The sequence below is a fragment of the Balaenoptera borealis genome, assembly GCF_965194805.1.
Source record: "Balaenoptera borealis genome assembly, chromosome: 12".
NCBI classification, from domain to species: domain Eukaryota; kingdom Metazoa; phylum Chordata; class Mammalia; order Artiodactyla; family Balaenopteridae; genus Balaenoptera; species Balaenoptera borealis.
The window spans coordinates 50000063-50021889 of record NC_138869.1 but is presented as its reverse complement, the minus strand read 5'-3'; the positions used below and the strand labels follow the sequence as shown (position 1 = coordinate 50021889).

General features: G+C 45.7%; 1 protein-coding gene across 15 annotated transcripts in view; it reads right to left on the bottom strand.

Annotated features, from left to right (window-relative positions):
* Window positions 1–21827, bottom strand: part of TRAK1 (trafficking kinesin protein 1) — a 102139-nt gene that overhangs the window by 37482 nt on the left and 42830 nt on the right. For 12 of the 15 annotated variants that reach the window (XM_082348401.1, XM_082348398.1, XM_082348407.1 and 9 more), the window contains one exon: window positions 5199–5275. In XM_082348401.1, coding sequence (XP_082204527.1) covers window positions 5199–5249 — 51 coding nt within the window. In that variant the 5' untranslated portion in view covers window positions 5250–5275. Of the gene's footprint in view, window positions 1–5198; window positions 5276–15646; window positions 15934–21827 lie in introns of those variants that run through there. The other 3 variants (XM_082348409.1, XM_082348405.1, XM_082348400.1) reach the window with 3 other exon arrangements.

The following is a 21827-nucleotide window of genomic DNA, read 5'->3' as shown; positions in this document are numbered from 1 at the left end:
CCGTTCTACCCTAAAATTTGAGAGTCTGGGTTCTGATTCAACATCCCTGGGGCCCAGTTCCCTCGTCTGTGAGATGAGGTAGGGTGGATGGGCAGACTTGCTGAGGGAACCTTGAAAGAATCTTCTAGCTCTATGATTCATTGAGTTGTAAGATATTTCAAAAAGCATCTTTTATTTCTAACTTCTTATATATCCACCAAATTATACCATGCAATAGTAGCACACCTTCCTTTGCTCATCACGGGAGTTTCGCTGAATTACGAGCAGAGTACTGGAGGTCAGAGCATAGTTTGGGGGGACTGGATCCAACAGCGATTTGGCTCTCTGGAGCTCTTGCATGAATGATGGTCTCTCTCCCCTAGGTCTTCCATGGTCCTGAAACCTGTAACTGCTGTCCCAGAAGCCAGCTGGGTGTCATGTCAAGTGAGCCATAAATTCCTCCAACTCCTTCCCAATCTGTGCCTCCCCCTCATGCCCTCCCAGGGAACAAAGGGGACCAGTGAGTCTGCCCAACCAACCGAGACGCCCCTCTCTGTGCATTCATCCGTGCCGGCTACTGTGTCTACCAAGGAGGGTCCTTATCTCAGTGGCCCTTTATTACTTTTCAGATGCAACGGTTGTGCGTATTTGGTACTGGGAGGAAATGACCCACAGGGATTGTGTGAGGGAACCCACTTCTACAGGGGCTGCCTCAAAATTAGCAACTAGTGCAGGTGGTTTCAGCTGACTAACTCTCAGTGAAAACTGTAGTACCACTGTCCATTCCCCTTTGGAAGTGTGGTCTCCATAAATCTCACTCCAGTCTGTTAAATCTCTCTACTAGAGCAAGCCCTCAGACTGAATACCCAGCAGGTGCTTCATGCTCGTTGACTCACTGCCTACTGTTCCGTGTTGCTTGCCGTCATGCATTCGAGCTGCTAAGTTCCAGCACGCACAGATATTTTGTATGCAGATTTCAGTGCAAACAAATCAAGCCAAAATCATAACGATGAAGACAGGCTGGGCAAGGCACTGATGAGCACGTGAAGGATGCTAAAGGCTTCCCACGGCACACAGGGGCCAGAACCCAAGGGGAATGGGACGCAGGCAGGGGAAGGAAACAAATGCTGAGGGGCTCAACAACGAAGCCCCTCGCCCCTCCCCACTATACCCCAATACACGTCAAACCTCAGACTTGAGGGCCTCCTTGCCCTCCGGAGGGGGCAACTCTCACTTTGTCTACACCCAAAATCTAGTCTGTATAGTAACATAAAGAAAATGCTCTGCTGGAAAAAAAAAAAAAAAAGGAAGTTAGAGTAAAAAATATTCAGAGAAGAAATGAAAATCTTAAACAAAAAAGTCATCAGAAGGTATCTGGTTTTTCTAAGGCAAAAGGCCAGTTGGGTTTCTCTTTAAGAATTTCAGTAATGAAAAGGGTCTCATTTCTTACAACCAGCCAACATGTGATAAATATTTACTTCGAAAACCAGGAAAACAGCTAGGAAATGACCACTGGATCAAACTCCAGTGAGAAAATGAGACCATAAACAAATCTCAATTTGGAAATCAGCTACTGGAAGAACTGGTTCTTTTATTCCCCAGGAGATGGCGGCCAGGTGGGGCTCATTCTGGCTCTCCTAGCTCCCTCTCTCCACAGCTATGTTTCGCTGAAAACTTAATGCACTGTAGGATATATGTTTATGTATGGCTGATTCATTTTGCTGGGCAGTAGAAGTTAACACAACCTTGTAAAGCAACTATACTCCAATAAAAATTAAAAAAAAAAAAGACCGTGACTTGTGTCTCAGCCCCTTTTAGCAATGACCATGAACACTCGAGCCGCCTGGCACGGCCCCAGAGATGCAGAGCTGCCTGCCTCCCATGCCGAGCGCTGACTCATCTCATTCACCCATTTGGGATAAAAAAGCATGACTAAGGGGCTCCCGGAATAACCCTCTCTGTAACTGGGGAGGAGACAGCTTTGCCCAAAGGTAAATTCCGAACAGCAGCAAAAGCCAGGGCAAGCTGCAGAATCCTCTTCCCCTTTAACCTGAAAGCAAACTCTTCACATTGGCCAAGGGCTGTGCTCCGGCATCGCGTGCAAATCCCGCCAGCACCCCGCCTGCATGTGGCAGGCATGCAAAACCAAAGCAAACGACCAGAGGAAACTGGAACCAAAGCCAAGAAAAGCACAGCATGGCACAACCTTCACGCGCTGGGTCAATTAGACTTTAACCAGGAAACCCGCCTAGTTCCAAAGAAAGGCAGCAACTCAGATGTGATTCTTATCAGGAAAAGGAGAGGCACAGCGTTGTATATAAAACACGCAGATGCACACAGACCATGGCCATGGTGAGCTGCTAAAAATAAAACAAAGAAGCACAGCAAAGAGCCACCTGAAGAAACTGCCCCATAAATATTCTTTTGAGCAACTCAGTTTTTTTTTAAAGACGACGGCATACTTTTTTATACAGTGACACTCATTTAAGAAATGAGCTGTGAAGTGTTGATGACCAGGATCTGCATACAGGGCTGGAGTCCCAGGCTCCTCTGAAGTGGTCCTCAAGCATCCCAGCAGAGACGGGTCTGGCCCTGCAGAGTCCTCACCCAGCCCTGCCAGCTCACACTCGGCAGGAGCCAGGAACCGTGGGCCATGGATACTCACTGAAGCAGCACCCCATTAACAAAAAAGTTATCCTGTTCATGTTTTTAAAGTAAAAATGTCTCATTGACAATCAACTAACCGTACTTCCCAAAACTAAATAAACAGGGCAGTAAACAACTACAGCCAAAATCAACAGGGCCACGTGCATAGTGGTTAAGGGCCCGGGCTGGAAGGCAGCTGAGCCATCGGGCGTCTTTTGTCCTCTCAAATGTAGGTCCCCTCACAGAAGGATGGGGGAAATAGTGGCATCTACTTCTGAGAACTATCGTAGAATTAATGAGATGATGCACAGACGACACCCAGCTCTCAAAGTTTACCCTTAATAATAAGCGTGACCGCAGAGGCAGACACTTATCAAAGGCCCATCATTTCCGAGATTAAAAGGGAGAAAGAAATCAGGACCCAACAGGGTCCTCGCCTTGGAAAAACTTCTAACCAATCGAGTTGGATGAACAAAGCCAACAGAATGACAGTGTGGCTCCCGAGCTCAGGGCTGGCCGGGGCACGGACTACCTGGGGCTGGGGGAGTGTGACAGCTTCAGAGATCCCCAGTGAGCCCTGCAGTATGACACTCAAAGGCAAGAAAAGACAGAGGGGCCAAACGGTGCAAAAGGTCACAGGTGGGAGAGCAGGAGACAGGACCCGGTGATGAGTACGAAGAGGATGCAGGAATGTGATCAAGTGTGTAGCCTTGAATGCCATGCCAAGGAGTTCTGAGTGTCGGGGGTAGCCGAGGTCATTAAAGGGGGCTTGGGAGGGTGGCAGGTGCAGGGAAGATGACAGCAGAGAGAAAACTCAAATCTTACTGCCAGGGCTCCAGGAGCTGGAGTGGTGGCCTTGGAAAAAAAAATAATAAAGGTACAGACGTAGGACCTCCCTCAGAAGACTTGAGGACTAACTGGGTATGGGGTGAGGGGTGGATTTAGAAACAGGACACTGTTGGGGAAAATTGACACAGCAGGAAAGGGAAACATGGTAAAAACTATTTTCAAAATTTGGTGGTGCCAACCAAGCTAGCCTACGAGGTAGCTAATGCCAACCGCCAAGACGGCTGCAACTGGAGAGCCACCAGAAGGCCAGTGTCCTAAAATGCCTCACCAATGGCCCTGTCACACGGCCAAAAAAGCTAAACTCACTTATTCGGGGCTGAGGAGTTTGTAACTTCCCTGACATGCAGGTGCTCAAGCGGGTCTCGGCTCCTGCCCTGTCTCAGATACACTGGGTCTACCCGTGAGTGGCCTTCAGGAGAATGGGAGGGGAGTGGGTAGCAGGGCAGGTGAACCCTCAGGAACTTGGGGTAGGGGTGGGGGAGCACTGGAAGGGTCCAGCCCTCAGAGCGGGTAGGAGAACACTGGATGTGCAGAAGGGAAAAGCACAGGGAAAGAGAGAGACATAAAAATGGGGTGAAAAGATGCCCCCCACCAAAATACCTCAGGTCCCACACTCCTGCTTGGTCCTGTGTTTCAACTTTGTCCTGCCACTGGCTGAAAATGATGATTTCTGTGTCTCTCATATCTTTCTACTCTCTTCCTCAAGAAGGGCTAATGAATAGTCACATGACCCCAAATCATTCTAGATTCTAGAGCAGAAACCAGGGTCTAAAAGTTAGCACCTCTGGGACTTCCCTGGCGGTCCAGTGGTTAAGACTTTGCCTTCCAATGCAGGGGGTGCGGGTTCAATCCCTGGTCAGGGAGCTAAGATCCCACACGCCTCAGGTCCAAAAAACCAAAACATAAAACAGAAGCAATATTGTAACAAGTTCTATAAAGACTTTAAAAATGGTCCACATCAAAAAAAAAAATCTTTAAAAAAAAGGTTAGCACCTCTGCATTTGAGGTCTGATTTTGTTGGGAGAGTGGGAGGTAGTGCTTTAAGATGGGCACTTATTCAATAAATACAGAGAACCTACCATGTTCTGGCCTATTGAAGGCATGGGGATACACATATTACACTCATCTGCTTCCAGAGGCCACCATAGCACCTTAATTCTCAACTGTCAACCGAATGCTGAGAAGAAATTGAGAAAAGCATAGTCTCTAGACTAACTGCAGCTCATCTAATCCGAAGCACGTTTCCTAAATTTTTCTTGCCACGCTTGTTTTGGTTATTTCCATGCTGACACTGCATAATAATATTCCCTTAACCTGATGTAAATAAAAACATAACAAAATGGAACTAAAACGTTACAAAAATATGGATAATGATGTATTTTTCTGACATTTTTTGTATACACTTAACATATATCATTAGTATATATTTTAAGGGTTTATAAATCTTAAACAGGATATTCTATAGCAAGTATTTAAATGCCACCCTATTCTGTGTCATTAATACATTCCTTTTAAAATCCAAAATACCTTGTACAAAGTTACAGTGACAAAAGCCAACATAAGCTCTCAGTTCAAAAGATAAATAAAATAAAGCCACTGAATTATACTGAGAGGCCTCAGTTTCTGAGATTCTTCACCGAAAAGATACTAATGTATGCTTTAATTGATATAAATTATAATCAGTCAATTATAAATGACTCTTTGCCTTGACCCGAATCACTTACCTCCTCAAGAAGCCGAGTTACAGAATCTATGTCATTATATGTCTTAGTCATCTGGCCAACTCTTTCAGCACATAAAACTGCAAGAAATAAAAACGACAATGAAACTACTGATGCTACAAGCCTGCCAAACAAACAACCCACCTAAAAAAGTGGCTCTAAAGTCATACTGGGCACAAAGGGTGATTGGTATTGCTGGGTTCAGCCCCACCGGGTTTTGTTCCCCGGTTCCAGAGAAAAGATTCAAGCTGTGGGGTGAGGGGGCAGGGGTCTACTATTCACTGCAAAGCCTTGACGCTGCGTGTGTGTGTGTGTGTGTGTGTGCATGCATGCACATACGCACGTGCACACTCGGGGGTGGCGCTGAGGGCAGGGCGCTGGAGTGGAAAGGGGTCTGGCCTCATATACGGTCAGCAAACCGAAGTGGGTCAGCAGCACAGCGACTGAGGTATGAACCGTCAGAAAGATCCAGAGGATCTCGAACCCACTCACTGTGCAGACCCAACTACGTGGATAGACTGGGTCCTTCCCAAAGCAGCTCTTGGTATAATTATTAAACAGCCTAAGCTGATGATTGCATAATGGCACACAGCCCCCTCTTCCCCAAATGGCCTAAATTCGAAGGCTCTGCAACCGGTTTCCAAACCACGAAAACCAGGGTGACAGATTTTTTTTTTTTTTTAATCCACACTCCCACCCCATACCCTCACATACGGTATTTCATGACATATGCCATTTGCTTAAGAGGCCTTAAGAGGCTGTCTGCAGGCCACTTTAGGACTGTGTTCTTCCACTGGAGAAAGAGGGTGTGCAATGAAAGGAGGCTTTAGTCTCCAGAAAAATCTCAGGGTTGTTTTATTTTAAATCAATGGCAGGGAATCGATTTGTAGTCCAAATACCATGAAGGTAGCATGGGTTTTATTCTGAGGAGGGAGCGAAAGCAAATGGATTTAGGGCCAAAGTGTAAAATTTTTTGAAACCAGCTACTTAGGGGCTAAATAATAACTTGTTAGTAACTCCTCATAACTAAGACTCTAGAAAATCATTCTTTTAAGCGTAGAGGACTTAGTCAGCTTTCGCAACAACCCACTTGCAGTCACAGCGCATGCCAGGCCTTTGGGAACTGAAGTGTATTGCTAAGCCAAACTCAGTAGCGTTACTAATGGCTAGCTGCAACTGGAGAGCAATAGGCCTCTAAATATTTTATAAATCCAAGTAGAGATCATCCTAGTGAGTGAGCGCAGAGAAATCTGATCTGTTGGAATGATTTTCTAGCTTAAGGAGGAGACCTGAAATCTGGTTCCAAATCTGAAACCCTCCCAACACAGGGCCCTCAGAGCTGGGGGCTGGGGGGATGAGGAGGGGTTCCTTTGCTGGCCTCTCCTCCAACCAGTGCTTTAAGGCAGGAACCCTCCAGCCACTGGAGAGAGCATTGCCTCAGGCATTTTCCTCCCCTTCCCACAAGGAAAAGCAAGGGAGATGTCCAGGGTTGGTCTGAACCAGAACTTAATTTGACGGAGATGGAGTCCAGCTCAAATTGCTCTAAATAGATCATCAGCTCGAGGTCACAAGAAATCCTCAAGTGGAGATTCCTGTGCCTCGGACAGGAGTTGGTTTTCATGCTGCACAGCTGTGATGCTCTGCAACGGTACAGACAAGACCCAGGAGCCCTCTAGCCAGCTCCCTCCAGGAGAGTATGGCGTCCCCTGTCATCTACCGGCAGGTACAAAGGCCTCTGTGTTGAAGCTTGTGCTGCGACTCTAGGGCCAGCTAATGTCCCCCTTGCTCTCCTCAAAGGACCAAGTCTTCTGCTTTCCTGGAAAAAAAGACAACCAGGCTACATTTTAAACCAATCTTGGTTCTATGTCACCCTAACATAAGAGAACAAGATTCGGAGCAGCTTTTTGCTCTGGAACTGTATTAAACGGAAATTACACTTATATTTTTAAAGCTATCTTTTTTGAATTGAGATCACTGTAGTTAATCATGTGTAGATAATCAGATGCAGATGTCAGAAATAACTCAGAGATCCCATATACCCTGTAAGTTTCACCCAATAGTAACATTTTGTAACATTATATTTACAACCAGGGTACTGACATTGCTACAATCCAGGAATCTTACTCGGATTTCCCCATTTTACTTGAATGCGCACGCAAGTGTGCGTGTGCGTGTGTGTGTGAATATTAAGCTCTAATGATGTTATCGCCTGTGTAGTGTCTCGTATCCCCCAGCACAAGGACCCCTTTTATAAAGCTAATTGTAGAAATATTTAACATGCTTTAACAATTGAACCCAATAAAACGTACACCTGGGCCAGGGTTTTTTCCAGCATTAACCAGTCAGGCACATAGTGTCACCACGTACACTTGTGGTGGAGGCTTGGGGTGCAGAAGATGCAGGCAGAACCTCCGGGAGGTTCTGAGGTCTTTGACAGAGCCCACCTACAGAAGTCAGAGGCAGAAATGAAAAACTCCTATGGTAGCATGTGCACTATTATTCTAGTTACGTTTTCAAAATACATATAATCTCACCAGTGGGGGGGTGTACAGATTTATAATACACAGAAGAAAACAGCAAAGCCATTAAAAACACTGAAATTTGGATAGAATTACCAATTTTAATATTCTTTTTTGTGCTTAAAAATTTTTTTTTGTAGTAACCATGCACTGATGGGGAAAACATTACTTAAAATATTTTTCAAAAAATATGCAGTTGACTACAATAGAGGGTCCTCCCTGAGGTAACTTTTAAGAGAAATTAGTAGCAGCAGCAGCCTACTTTTACCAAGCACGCTGACTACAGCCTGGCCTTGTTCTTAGCCCTCTAGATGGATTATATCATTTATTCCTCAGAGCAATAAATACTACAGGGTAGGCACTCACATTAACCTCATTTTACAAATGAGAAACTGAGGCCCAGAGAGGTTAACTAACTCATCCAATGTCACACAGCTAGCAAATGGCGAATTTCAAAATAAGAGGAGACTCCTAGCAGGGGCAGCAGCTAACATTTATGGAGGCCCTGCTATGTCCGGGGATTTAATGTGCTTCTTTCGTTTACTCCTCAGAACAATCTTGCAGGGTAGGCGCTGTTATGATGACTACTCCACGGATGAGGAAACTGAAGCTCAGAGAAGTTAAGGACCCGACCAAGGTCACAGCAAATGAGGTTGCATATGGCGGGGACTGAACCGAGGCCAGTCTGGCTCCTGAACTGAACTAGGGAGCCACAAAGAACGCAAGGGCAAGGCTGAGGTCAGCACAAATCAACAAAGTTTAAGAAGCACAAAGAAAGCAAAAAGCATCTGTGGTGTAGGTCAGATCCCTGACTCTGGGGCCCTGAGGCTCAGGTTTTCATAGGAGACTCTACCAAGGTCATGAGGCCCTGGGCAAACTCCTGTAATTGTGTGTCTTGGGTTTCTCTTCCAAGAAATGAGGAATAACAAATGACTCTTTAAACAGTAAGACAAGCACAAGCTGCACTTTTCAAGCACCAGTCTTCTATATTCTCAATCTAAAATAAACCGTCTCAAGTTTCTCTCTCCAGGAGAACAGTATTTCAAATAGAAGTTCCACTTCTGACCAAGGGAACTCTACCAAATAAATCCACTTCCCCGCAAAAGATGTCCAAAACAAACAAAAATGTTATGCTCAGTAAAAGCTAGACATAAAAGACCGTCTATTATATGACTCCATTCACATTAAGTATCCAGCATAGGCAACTTATAGAGACAGAAAGCAGATCAGTGGTTCCCTGAGCTTAGGAGTAGGAATGGGGATTAACTGTATGTAACAGGCATGAAGGATCTTATGGGAGGGAGATGTGTATGTTTCAAAACTGAATTATGGTGATGGTTGCCAACTCAGTAAATTTACTAAAAAACACTAAATTGTTCACTTAAAATGGGCGAATTTTACAGTATGTAAATTATACCACGATATTTTAAGTTACCACCAAATAACATGCAAACAAGCATCCCTGAACCACCTATGCCATATTCCAGCCACGTCCCCATAACATGACAAGGTAAACACATTCTTTCATGATCTCATGATGGAGCCTTCCTCCGGCCACAAGAATGTTCTCAGACAGCAAAACCGTTTAGGAATAGCAAATCGTCCATTCGAAAAATCAGCACTGATGAATGGCACAGAAATGTACTAATCTATCCCACACAGACTAGACTATTTTTCTTTTTTCTTTTATTTATTTATTATGTATTTATTTTTTATTGGAGTATAACTGCTTTACAATGTTGGGTTAGTTTCTGCTGTACAACGAAGTGAACCAGCTCTATGTATACATATATCCTCTCCCTCGTGGACCTCCCTCCCACCCTCCCCCATCCCACCCGTCTAAGTCATCATAGAGCACCGAGCTGAGCTTCCTGTGCTTTATAGCAGGTTCCCACTAGCTATCTATTTTACACAGAGATAGTTGTCATAAATATTTGCTCAGGGCTTCCCTGGTGGCGCAGTGGTTGAGAGTCTGCCTGCCGGTGCAGGGGAGACGGGTTCGAGCCCTGGTCTGGGAGGACCCACATGCCGCGGAGCGACTGGGCCCGTGAGCCACAGCTACTAAGCCTGCGCGTCTGGAGCCTGTGCTCCGCAACAAGAGAGGCCGCGATAGTGAGAGGCCCGTGCACCGCGATGAAGAATGGCCCCCACTCGCCGCAACTAGAGAAAGCCCTCGTACAGAAACGAAGACCCAACACAGCCAAAAATAAATAAATAAAAATTTAAAAAAAAAAATATTTGCTCAGATGGCAGAAGACTTTCATGATACATCCATAAGAAAACCGAGAGCCAGCTCTCTCCAGTTTTACTCTTCCACCCTTCTCCCAAGTTACAGCCACTTCTTGGAGATTCAGCCATGCCCTTCCTTTGCCTGTTGCCCTTCAATATCTATCTTCAAAATAATTTAGACTTGGCCCCAAAGCCCAAGTGTACTAACTACTAAGACCCATAAGACACACATGATTTGGCTTAAAAAACAAATAAAACCTAACTATTTTCATGCAGCCCTTGAAGTGTGTACAGGAATAGGGTGAGGCCCACAGTACCTGGTTAAAAAAAAACAATGCTCATTTGTCACTAATTAGAACAAAACGAAAAAAGGCACAACAAATGCTTTGTATTCTTGTTTAAATGGCTTCACGTCAAAAATGGCCAGAAGCATAACGAACCTAATTCTTACGAATGTCCCATGTCCCTTCCCACCTGTATTGTACAGGCTCACTTTCCCTTGCCAGGGTAGTTTGAGAGCAGGGCACCAAAGCAAGTTACTGAAGAGGCCGGGAAGAAGAAAGGAAATAACTATTAAGTATTTACAACATGCTAACTGCTACCATGGGCATTTTACAAATATTATTTCACTTAAAACCCAGAACAACCCGATGACACAAATATGACCCCCATGAAACACTATGAGACAGAGAGAGGGGCCAAGTGACTCGTCCAAAGCCAGACAGGACATAACCATGTACTTGAACCTGGTCTGTTGGGTGCTATAACCATCCACCCTTCCCTAGCCTTGAACACTCAGAGTTGACCTATGGTGGCCATTCATCACCAGAGTATTTAATGAAGGCCTCCTTGGTGATAATCAAGTGGCTCACTTAAGAACTGCTCACTGTGTGCCCAGCGCTCTGCTAAGTGCTAGATGCCTAAGTGCTGGATGTAGACCCCTCCTTCAGGGTCTATGCTCATCCTAGGAAGAAAGTACTACTATTACCCACAGTTTAGACATGAAACTGCAACAAGGTCACAGAGCTATAATGTGAGGGTCTGATTCTATTTGACCCCCAAGTTGGGGCTCTTAACCACAGCTGAGTAAACACATGAATCCTACCCTCGAGGACTTCGAGGCCTAATTGAGAAGGTCAGACACATGTAAAAATTAGTATGGAACAAGCAGGAAGTGCCAGGTGAGAAATGCTCTTGGGGAGTTCAGACACAAGACGGCTGGGGACTGGGGGACAGGTGCCCCAAGTGGGCAGAGCAGTAAGGGGACCCCAAAATGCACAGACTGTGGGTCAGCTTTGCCCATGGCCAGCTCTGGGGTGATGCTGGTACCCCCACCCCAGAAAGAGAACCGCCCTGAACAAGGCACATCACCAGAGGCCTGAGTGGAGTAGCCATGGATACGAACAAACAAACCGCAGGCTGAAACCAAGGTGATGAAAACCATGGGCAGAGAGACCTTTGTAACAGTGCTGAGGTCAGTGCCGATAAGCTAGGCCAGCTCCTTCCTCTGACGTGACCCTACAGGAGAGAGTCCTACAAAGCAGTGCTGCTGGTCACGCTGCATCAGTACAGACCGCAGGGCCCAGGCCTGACGGCTCTTTTCCTGGGGTGGACATTCCCACCCCACAAGACATCACAACCACCAGCGGGACTCGGCACCGTTCCGCACACGGCCCAGCCTTCCCCCCTGCAGCCCAGGATGTCCCTCTCCAACTGGAGGAATGAGCTCCATTTGCTTCACCTTGGAACCAGCTGGAGAATTTGGACATGTGATGTTGGCCATCGTTTTCATCTCAGCTTTTGCAGGTGATAATTACTGGCTAGTGCTCAGCACCTGAAAACTGCCCTTTGTGCAAAAGACTGACAGCAGCCGCCTCTGAGGAGGGGAGGTGCGCTATCCCGCAGTCTCAGGGCTCAGTAAACCCCAGACCGTGCCACATGCTCTTTTCAAATCCTGCCACCCTAAGGCAATCCTGAATGACGCCTGCCAGGAAGTGAGTGACCAAGCTTGCCATTGGGTAACAGCCTCAGAAGCGTCCAGGTGAAAAAACATTACATAGTCGGGCTTCTTTAGGCCTCTCCTTGAGAAAGCGGAGGGAAACTGCCATGCAACAAACCACAAGGGAGTGATGACAAAACTCCACTCTTCACCAGTGTTTTCCTGGTGCAGGTGGCGCCACTCGGGCAGAGCGGGTGTGACCACCATGTCACTCAGCAGCACTGTGATTCCCCCCCTGCTCCAGCTCATCCTGAGCAGACGGGATGGGGAAAAACAAGCAAAGTCCGTCTTCAAGAACACCGCCCAGTAAGAAATCACTTGAGATCAACTCAGTTTCTGCACAACGCAAGCCTCCAGTGACCAGAAGACACAGAGCCCAGGTATTTTCTCTCCTGACGACAGAAAGAGCCATGGTGCCTCTGACAGCTGTGTGAGCCAAGCAAGCTGCTTCTCCGGGTGCCTTGTGGGTTATGAGGGTGACATGAGGTAACGGGAGGCAAGGGCCCGAGGCTCTCCTAGCTGAGAGCCTGGGTGTGGCGGAGGGCAGACCCCAAGGCGGGGCGAAGTCCCTGCTCTGTGCTTGTGGCCCTGGGACTCTGGACAACATACCTCAGCCTCAGTCTCTTTGGGTGCAAAATGGGAGCAATGCTTATTTCAAAGGCTGTTTTGAAGATTAAACGGGTGACACTGGGAAGTGCCCATCACCCCCACAAGGTGACCTGGGAGGGAACAACAAATGTCTCCTGTATCCGTGGCTACCAATATGAGTGTTACCCCAAACTGATCTTGTCCTTCAGTTTTCAATCAGAAGTATCTCTTTCAGAACCATTAGTGGTGTAGAAAACCACTTAAATCACCTCAGAATCCAGGGAACATGGTTACCTCCACGTCTTGCACATATTCTCACTATTCACAGGGTCAGAAGAAAACAGGGTCCCGCCCAGTGAACACCTTGCTCTGGGATACAGATCAGGCTTCCAGCAAAACTGGACACAGAAACCAAGCCTTCCAAACCAAACCTCTGTCTTCCTGATCTACGCCACAGACTTCCTTCAGGCCGGGAACAAGTCTAGTGAATTTCAATTGACAAAGAAAACTAAGCATGTTGACAATGAAGTCTAGTTGGCCTTCCATATCCATGGGTTCTACATATGCAGATTCAACTAACCCCCGATTGAAAATATTCAGAAAAGAGAAAATTCCAGAAAATTCCAAAAAGCAAAACTTGAATTTGCCACACTGGCAACTATTTACATAGCGTTTACATTGTATTAGGTATCATGTGTAATCTAGAGATGATTTAACATATACGGGAGGATGTGTGTAGGTTATATGCAGATACTATGCCATTTTATATAAGGGACTTGAGCATCCATGGGTTTTGGTATCCAAGGGGGTCCTGGAAACAATCCCCTGCAGATACCGAGGGTCAACTATATCTTCCTTTTGCAGCTACTGTCCTGAAAATATTATTTTCACCTTCAGGACAGCTAAAAAATTTTTTATTACAGAAAGGAGGGAAATTAGATGGGAACAAAGAAGAGGCAAGGAAGAGAAATGTAACAGTCTATCTTAAGATGGCAAATACAGAGACGGTTCCCGCCCCCTCCCGCCCCCCCCCTCCCGGCCCCTACCATCGAATGTGATCACAAAGTAGAGACCCTGTCATCTGTGAGATGTGGACCAGCACAGGACCAGGTGCACTGGAATCACCCAGAAGGTGTGTTAAAACCCAGACTGCTGGGTCCCACCCCAGCATGTCTGACTCAGCAGGTCTAGGGCGGGGCCCAAGAATGTGCATTTCTAACCCGTTCCCAGGCGCTGCTGCTGCTGTGTAGGGATGCTACCTTGAGGACTGCTAGCACAGTATCCAAGAGCAGTCTATGTAGGGCCCTAGAGCCAGTCTGTGTAGGTTGAAATCACCTATGAGCTGTGTAACTTTAGACGAGTTGCTGAAGTTTCCTCTTGTAAGTCTATGAAATGGAAAATTATAACAGTACTTAACCTCCTTTGGTTATTTTAAGGATTAAATGCATGAATCCACTTAAAGTACTTGGAATGGTGCCTGGCACATAGCAAGTACATACTAAACATTGGCTATCATCATCATTATCATCTGGCTATCAGTTTAAAAAAAAAACGTTCAAAATATATAGATATATGAAATATGTACATAAAATACGTGCAATATGATTTTTTTTCTCTTGACGAGGATATATGATACTGTTCTAGAACCTAGTAAAACCTTTCATTTTAGACTCATATGGTTCAATAATTGATTTTAAAAATGATCTTACGATGCTTTTAGGCAGCAGCTCATCTCATACTTTAATGTGCATAGGAATCCCCTGAAGGTCTTGTTAAAATGCAGATTCTGACCCAGTAGGTCTGGGGTGGGGCCTGGGAGTCTGCATTTCTAACAAGCTCCCAGGTGATGTGGGTACCCAGGATGCACGCTGAGCGGCCCAGCTTCAAGGGACACAAGCTGATCCAGTGAAATCCGGGCTGGTCCTAGTTCTGTAAGAGCAGATGGAGGCCTTTCTCTTGATCTCTTCCAGGAGCCCAACAAATGCACAGTCCCAGCTGGTCTTTCACTCCTCTCTCCTTTCACCTCCACCATCTCTTTCATGAAAGGACCAGACAGGGGGTGCCAGGTTTCAGCACTGCTCTCCCCCTTTCTCCAATTAAACACTTTTAACTGTCCTATAGGTGAAGTGTTAATATTCTCAGGGCAGTAACCTCAAAAGAAAAACACTTTCAGTATATAGCCAATTATAAACCATTTAAAAAATAAAAAGTTATTCTGAGACATGAAAACAGGCCGTCACAGAGCAGAATTTTGAAAAAGTTTTTTGATTGCTTTTACTCAAGACCTAAAGAACTTCCTGCAGTCACTCTTTAAACATTGTTTCACAACACCCCCCAAAAAAATCCCTTTTTCTGGGCTGTGAGTGAAAGCCCCAAAAGCCCAATTAGGAAACTCAAACTCAGCATTTGGGTGTATCTTTATTTAAAACCCTCCCCACTCTTCTCCAAAAGCAGCACCCCTCTGATACAGCCTGGTGGTGAGTTCCCAGGTAATTTCAATGTCAGCCCTTGTACTTTTCTATTTGAAATATTTCTAAACTTTTTTAAAATCCCTATTTCAAATTGGTGATTAATAATTTTTTAAAATAAACAATTTCCTAAAGTAAACAAAAACATATTATTTAATAATGACTCAGTTTCTTGTCCATTAACCCACCAAAAGCCATTCAGTCAGAAGAAAACAATGAAAACTCTTAAAACAGAGTGCTGGAATGCCATAAAGTGTGTGCACGTCGGGGGACTACTGACATTTGCAAAAAGTATGAATTTCAAAGACCTCAGTTAAGCAACAGAAGCTAGACAAAATAATACACACTGTTTGATTCCATTTACATACATCGAGAACAGGCAAAACAAATCTAAGGTGATACAAGTCAGGACAGTGGTCTCCCAGGAAGGAGGTGTAAACTAGAAAGAAAGGGGGGCAACAGGACTTCCCAGGATGCTGGAAACGCAGCTTCTCTCCTGGCGGCTTTACATTCGCCACATAAGACGTGTGTACTTGACCTTATACCCCACTATGAAAATAAAAGACTGCTGTGAGATCAGTGAAACAGCCAGGCCTACATAGACACTAAGAGGGAAAGGATCAGACTGGCGCAAAGAACAGAATTTACCCTCCTCCAAGAGGTCCAGGGCTTCAGGCTGCTTGTGGATGGGCTTCCTCTCTTCACTCTGGCAGTCATACTCAAGATATTCTTCTTCTCCTCCCACATCTCTTAGGGACATTGCTGAAGTCACCCCAAAGCCAAAACATCACCCTAAGGAGCGATCCTTGAAGGAGCTCCTGGCTGCCCTCCCGGAGGAGGCATTGGGGCCGGGGCCCCCGGGGCGCACGCTGGGCCTTGGCTGGGGCCACGGACATGCCCCGGCTCAGCTGAAGTGGAGGGTGTGCACAGGGCCACTGGCCCATCGGCACCCAGGAGACCCGGAAGTGGGTGGCTCCCACAGAAGGAGGCGGGGCGGAGGGGGGAGAAGCACCTATCGGAATGGGAAAGCCCTGCCCAGCCCTGGGGTGGCCCTAACGGGTGCTCTGGAGTCAGACGGGAGGCGAGCAGGCAGGTGCACGGCCTCTCTGCATCCAGATTCTTCTTCCGCTTTTGCTCCCCCAGAAGCAATGAGGAATGGTAGCTTCCTGGAAGTTTCGCAGCAACTGCACAGGGCAATACCATCCATGCCTCAAGCAGGCACACCTGTCTAAAGGTGGAGCTCTGGCGGAGGAGGTGCCCTGGCGACTGATTGCCCAGTTCCCTCAGGTGAGAGAGTTCCTGTGCGTGTGCCTCAAAAGTTGACACAAATCTGACTGTGACAACAGCATGACACAGGGCTGAACAGGGAAGGAAAAGATCATTCTGGTTTCTAGCAAGAGAAGAAGAAAAAACTGCAGTAAGCACTACTTGTATTAAGCTTACTTCATCCCAGTTTTTCTTTGGTAATAATATATTGCATTTGCTCTTTTTTAAACTGCATTTTGTAAATCCCACTCTCACCCTACATCTGTGTATTCACAGCCAAATTTATAAAGATCTTTTCTAATTGCAGGATAAGGGGAAAAAAATCTACAGCCTAATAGTTTGCAAAGTTGCCTGAAAAAAGAATCAAGTTTTATTGCACATCTCACTACCAATTCCTCTACACTGTTTGATTTTGCCTGTAACAGTGAAATGGCAGGTCCTTCCATCAAACCCACTGAAAGGTGGCCTGAAGCACTGGTGTCTCAGAGAATCATGGCACATTGTACAATTCTTGTGCTTCAGCTACCTCCCCGCTACACTGTGGCAGGTCTCCCTGCTCCTAAAAGCTATACCAGGAGGCCTAAACCACCTCTCTGCCCAGTCACCTTCCTCAGGTAACCAAGGGGGCCTTTAGCAGAGGCCAGATTGTCAGCAAGAATTCTCTGCACAAGTTCAGGAACTAGGTCTCATCCGTCTTTAAATCCTTAGGGCTGCAGATCCTGCTAAGGCGGCTAAAAATGTCTGCTAAACTGAATCGCTACCTCCATAAAAACGAATAGAAGACCATAGACCAGTGCCTATAAATAGAAAACCAGAATAGAATAAAGATTTTATTAAGAAATTAGCACCTACAGACATACTCATTGCCAGGTTACTTTTCTGGAACCTGAAAATGTGTTCTTTGTAAAAAGTAGGGTCAGGCTTCCCTGGTGGCACAGTGGTTGAGAGTCTGCCTGCCAATGCAGGGGACACGGGTTCGAGCCCTGGTCTGGGAAGATCCCACATGCCGCGGGACAACTAGGCCCGTGAGCCACAATTACTGAGCCTACGCGTCTGGAGCCTGTGCTCCGCAACAAGAGAGGCCGCGATAGTGAGAGGCCCGCGCACCACGATGAAGAGTGGCCCCCACTTGCCGCAACTAGAGAAAGCCCTCGCACAGAAACGAAGACCCAGCACAGCCATAAATAAATAAATAAATAAAAATAAAAATAAAGTAGGGTCAGTAGAAATTCAGTAGCAGGGAGTTCAAAATCACATTTTGAAAATCTTCATAAGCTTTAAATACAATGTTTATAAAGGCAGACACTCAGGGGAAAACCATCGTTCTTTAAGCTCAGTAAACATTATCAAATTGGGGCTTGTTAATTCAATGCAAATGACAGTGAGTCTGAAGCTCTGGGAGGGGAGGGAGGGAGAAAACTCCACCTTGTGCATTATTCATTCGGCGAGTATCAGATTGACTATAAGATGTGCAGGCTAGTGGGAGGGGCTGTAGTATATATAAATGAAAAAAAAGCTGATTTCATATATTTGAAAATACTTTTAAGTGATTTTACTCATAACCAGATGGTTATACTCATCTTTTAATTCAATTCTAGGCTACCTTTAGCAAATGATGTTCAAGTCTCTATATATTATATAATTAAAATATATATACATGTAAATTAAAAGATAAATTTAGGACATGGCATTGTGAACACATGACCATCCTAGCCTCCCCATGTCACCCCATTTCTCTCAGTTCTCTCATTCTTCAGGGTTCTCCCCACCCCAAACCCTTCCTCCTTCCCTCCCTCCCTCTGCAAGGGTGTGAGGGAATTCTCCAACCTCATCCACATCTGCATTCACTTCAAGGTTAAAGGCAGAGATGGGACAAAGTGCACCTTCTCTGAGAGAACAGTTTTCCAAAAGTCAAAGCAGAACAGACCCCTAAAGACCAGCAAGAAAGCCCAGGAATCCCTGTGCCAGGTGACGGATGGACTATGGGACATGGACATGGGAGGTGAAGCTGAGGGTGGCCCAGCTCACCCCGGACAGTCAAGCAGCCGCAGTGTGTGCTGTCCCAGAGGTAAGGACTAGGACCGTGGCCCAGCGCAGGGGGGCAGGGCGTGGGTTCTGACCCATGTCCGGGAACGTTCAAGGCCACAGAAGGCAAGTGTCACTCGCCTCCCGCCAGTCAGAGGGAGCTCTTCCTGTGAGTGTCCTCTCCAGATTGATTCTACACACCCCACAGAAGTCATCTTCCCGAAGCTCCACCCTCCGCTGTCCAAAGAGTGGTCACGAGCCACTAGGGCTATTTACATTGAAATCTCTATTGATTAAAATTAAATAAAATCCAAAATTCAGTGGCAGTAGCCAAGTTTCAGACGCTCCATAGCCACATGGGGCTAGTGGCTACCAAACTGGACAGCACAGAACGTTTCCATCATCACAGAAAGTCCCACTGGACAGGCACGCCCAAGGATGCCTGCCCCTCGTCTTCAGACATGAGCTTGATGCTCCCCGGCCTCCTTGGCCTGCTTTTCCCCTGCAACCTGTTCCTGCGGACCCCCCTCACCCTCTGCAAGAGTCTCCTTCCCCTCTGTATCCCATGCGTCCTACTCCTCTCCACAAGCCTCCCTGTACTTTTACTCCTCTGCCTATACAGAGCAGGGTGGCCCGTCACTGAGGGTCACTTCCCCAAGGCCCTTACTTATGCTATTTTTAAAAAATAAATGAGAAACACAAAGCTCTGAAAACTTGGGCTCTAAGCTCCCTCTGGCCCTCTCATCAGTTCTCTAGTCCTACGCTTCTACATCTGAGGGAGGACATTATCTCTGCTTTACCAAAGTTGCTGATAAAAATGTACAGCTACGTCATACATTTACATTTAATTCTTTTTTTTTTTTTTTTTTAATCATCTTAACAGCCATTCAGAAGACTGCTGAGTCTGGAAAGGGAAAGTCAGCCTCTACCTCCAATGGTGCCTCCCACAACAAACACACATGAAAAATGGGGCCTGTTTACATGTCTGAACACAAGTGCAGGAAAGTTAGAAAATCATCTCAAAAGTCTAGTAACAGTTTTTCAATTAATGCTTAAAATACCTCTGATAAAAATTCACTTGCAAACCAGCCACCCTGACCCTGGGTGACATTTTAGAGGTCACTGCAGTCAGGGAACAGCACACGTGCGACCTGTGTGTAATGCCGCGGATTTTCATTATGGAATAAGAAGTCCTAAAAACAACCACTGCACAATCTGCCTGGGTGTCCCCATTTATAAGATCAGTATGAACTAGACCACCTCCCGCTGTGACATTCAAACCTATAATGTTGTAAAAGGGGACACGAGGGTGGATGATTACAAAAGAGACCGCAGCGAGAAACAGGTGGTCCAGATACTATACCTTTTTTTTTTTTTCTGGCTGCGCTGCACAGCTTGTGGGATCTTAGTTCCCCGACCAGGGACTGGACCTGCGTCCTCAGCATGAAAGCGTGGAGTCCTAACCACTGGACCGCCAGGGAATTCCCAAGATACTATATACCTTGTTCAAAATACCAGTTACCTTTTGAAAGGGATTTTTAAAAAGAACTTAATAACTAGTACTATTTCTGAAAAAATAAAATTAAGCACTGGCCTGGCACTTTGCCGATCACAAAGAGCTTTTACTTTATTTACACGCTTTACCCTCCTTCGCAATGGTTCTGGCCAACGTGGTTATCCCCATTTGCCAGATGAGAAAGCTGGGTTGACAGAGGCTCACTGGGGTCCCAGGATGTACCAAACCACTGGTAAAAAGAAACAACAGGCCCCAAATGGAGTCGCTTGCGCTAAGCCCCAGGGCAGCCAACCAAGACTTAATACCTGACCTAATTGCAGCTTCAGCCTCTCCCAGGAATGGAGTCTTAACCAGTCGGTCTGGAATTTCCCGGTCAGCAGTAATGAGGTAATTTGCCTGACAGACCCCATCCATCCCCCAAAGAAAGAGAGAGAATCTGCTTTTTCCCTGTCCCTGCTCCCGTCTTGTCTATAAAAGCCTTCCATTTTATACACCTCCTCAGAGCTCCTTTCTACTTGCTAGACGGGATGCTGCTCGATTCATGAATCGCTGAAGAAAGCCAATTTGATCTTTATATTTATCCGTTGAATTTTGCTTTTTAACATCACACAGCCATGCAGAATGCAAAACAGGCCCCAAAGGCAGACTCCAAGCCAGCACTCTTTTCTGGCATTCTACCTATTTCTAGAATAATTACAAACGTGCACTCCGTTTCTTTAACTTAGAGACATATACTTGAACCCAAGCCTTTCTGAAAATTAAAAAAGCCTCACACTCTTTATAAGCATACTTTTTTTAAGTGACCAGTGTAGCCAAGAAACAACATAGGATTTCGTGACAGACATAAAGAATTATCTTCCAGACCCCTGTGCCCAGGGATGGTCTCCACTCACACTGGCATAGTTTCCCAAACACACCTGATGTAAAGAATCACCGAAAGCGTGCACTAAAGATTCAGATTTCTCAGGGCCTCTCCTGGTCTGGAGTTAGTCTGGGAATCTGCTTTTTTAATAAGCGAGTGATTGCCATTATTTGCCAGGTTTTAGAGGTTCCTGCAATTAGAGGTGGGACACAGCCAACGTAGGTAACCAGGACCCTGTTTGACTCTAGAGTTGTTGTTGTTGTTTTTTTAATTTTTATTGGAGTAGAGTTGATTTACAGTGTTGTGTTAGTTTCAGGTGTACAGCAAAGTGACTCAGTTATACATATACAAATATCCACTCTTTCTGATGCTAGAGTTTAAACTGTAAACACTGAGTACATGTGTGAAAATTCTGCAAAGACCACTGCTGTACTCTGTTGATCGCTAGCTATTTCAAACCTCTAAAAATTACCTTAAGGTATTGCGCAATCAACCCCTCCAATTTCCTACTATTCTAAGCCCCTGCCCCATACCCCTTGTTTGGGTGGTAGTGGGGGACACAGAGTATTAGACTCCACAACTAAAACTGATTAAGGGGGAAGGATACAATCAGTGGACTGAATAAAGCTCTCCTAAACCTCAAAGAGAAAAGAGAAAAGCAGCCATTTCTTAATTCCACCTTTAAAAGAGGGGTTCCTAATCGTCCTGCAATCTATATTCCCACCCATATATATTACTTTCTTGGTGCTCACCCTGCAATTTAAGTGCGAGTCGGTAACTCTGACATAAATGATGATTTTGCATCTTTTTCAAAACATATGACTCATCTTTTGCTATTAGTATGCAAAGTTCCCTAGAAGTTTCCCTCATTAAAGATTCCAATGGCAAATAATAAGAGAGACAAAGCAACGCTGTGTGTCTAACTCCTACCTGGCCTCCTCACCAGGAAGTTCAGGACCAGGAGATGAAAGGGCTATTCAAAGACTGATTTGCAATTTTAAAGATGCATAAACACAAAGGCAAATTGCCTTCGTTTCCAGACTAACCTGCCGAGGTCAGGAAAGAACCCTAGTTAGACATGTATAAACAAGTAACGACAACATTAGCATATTCTTGAATTCCACCCCCTTTTGTGGGGTTTCCTAAACCAGATTAGTTCT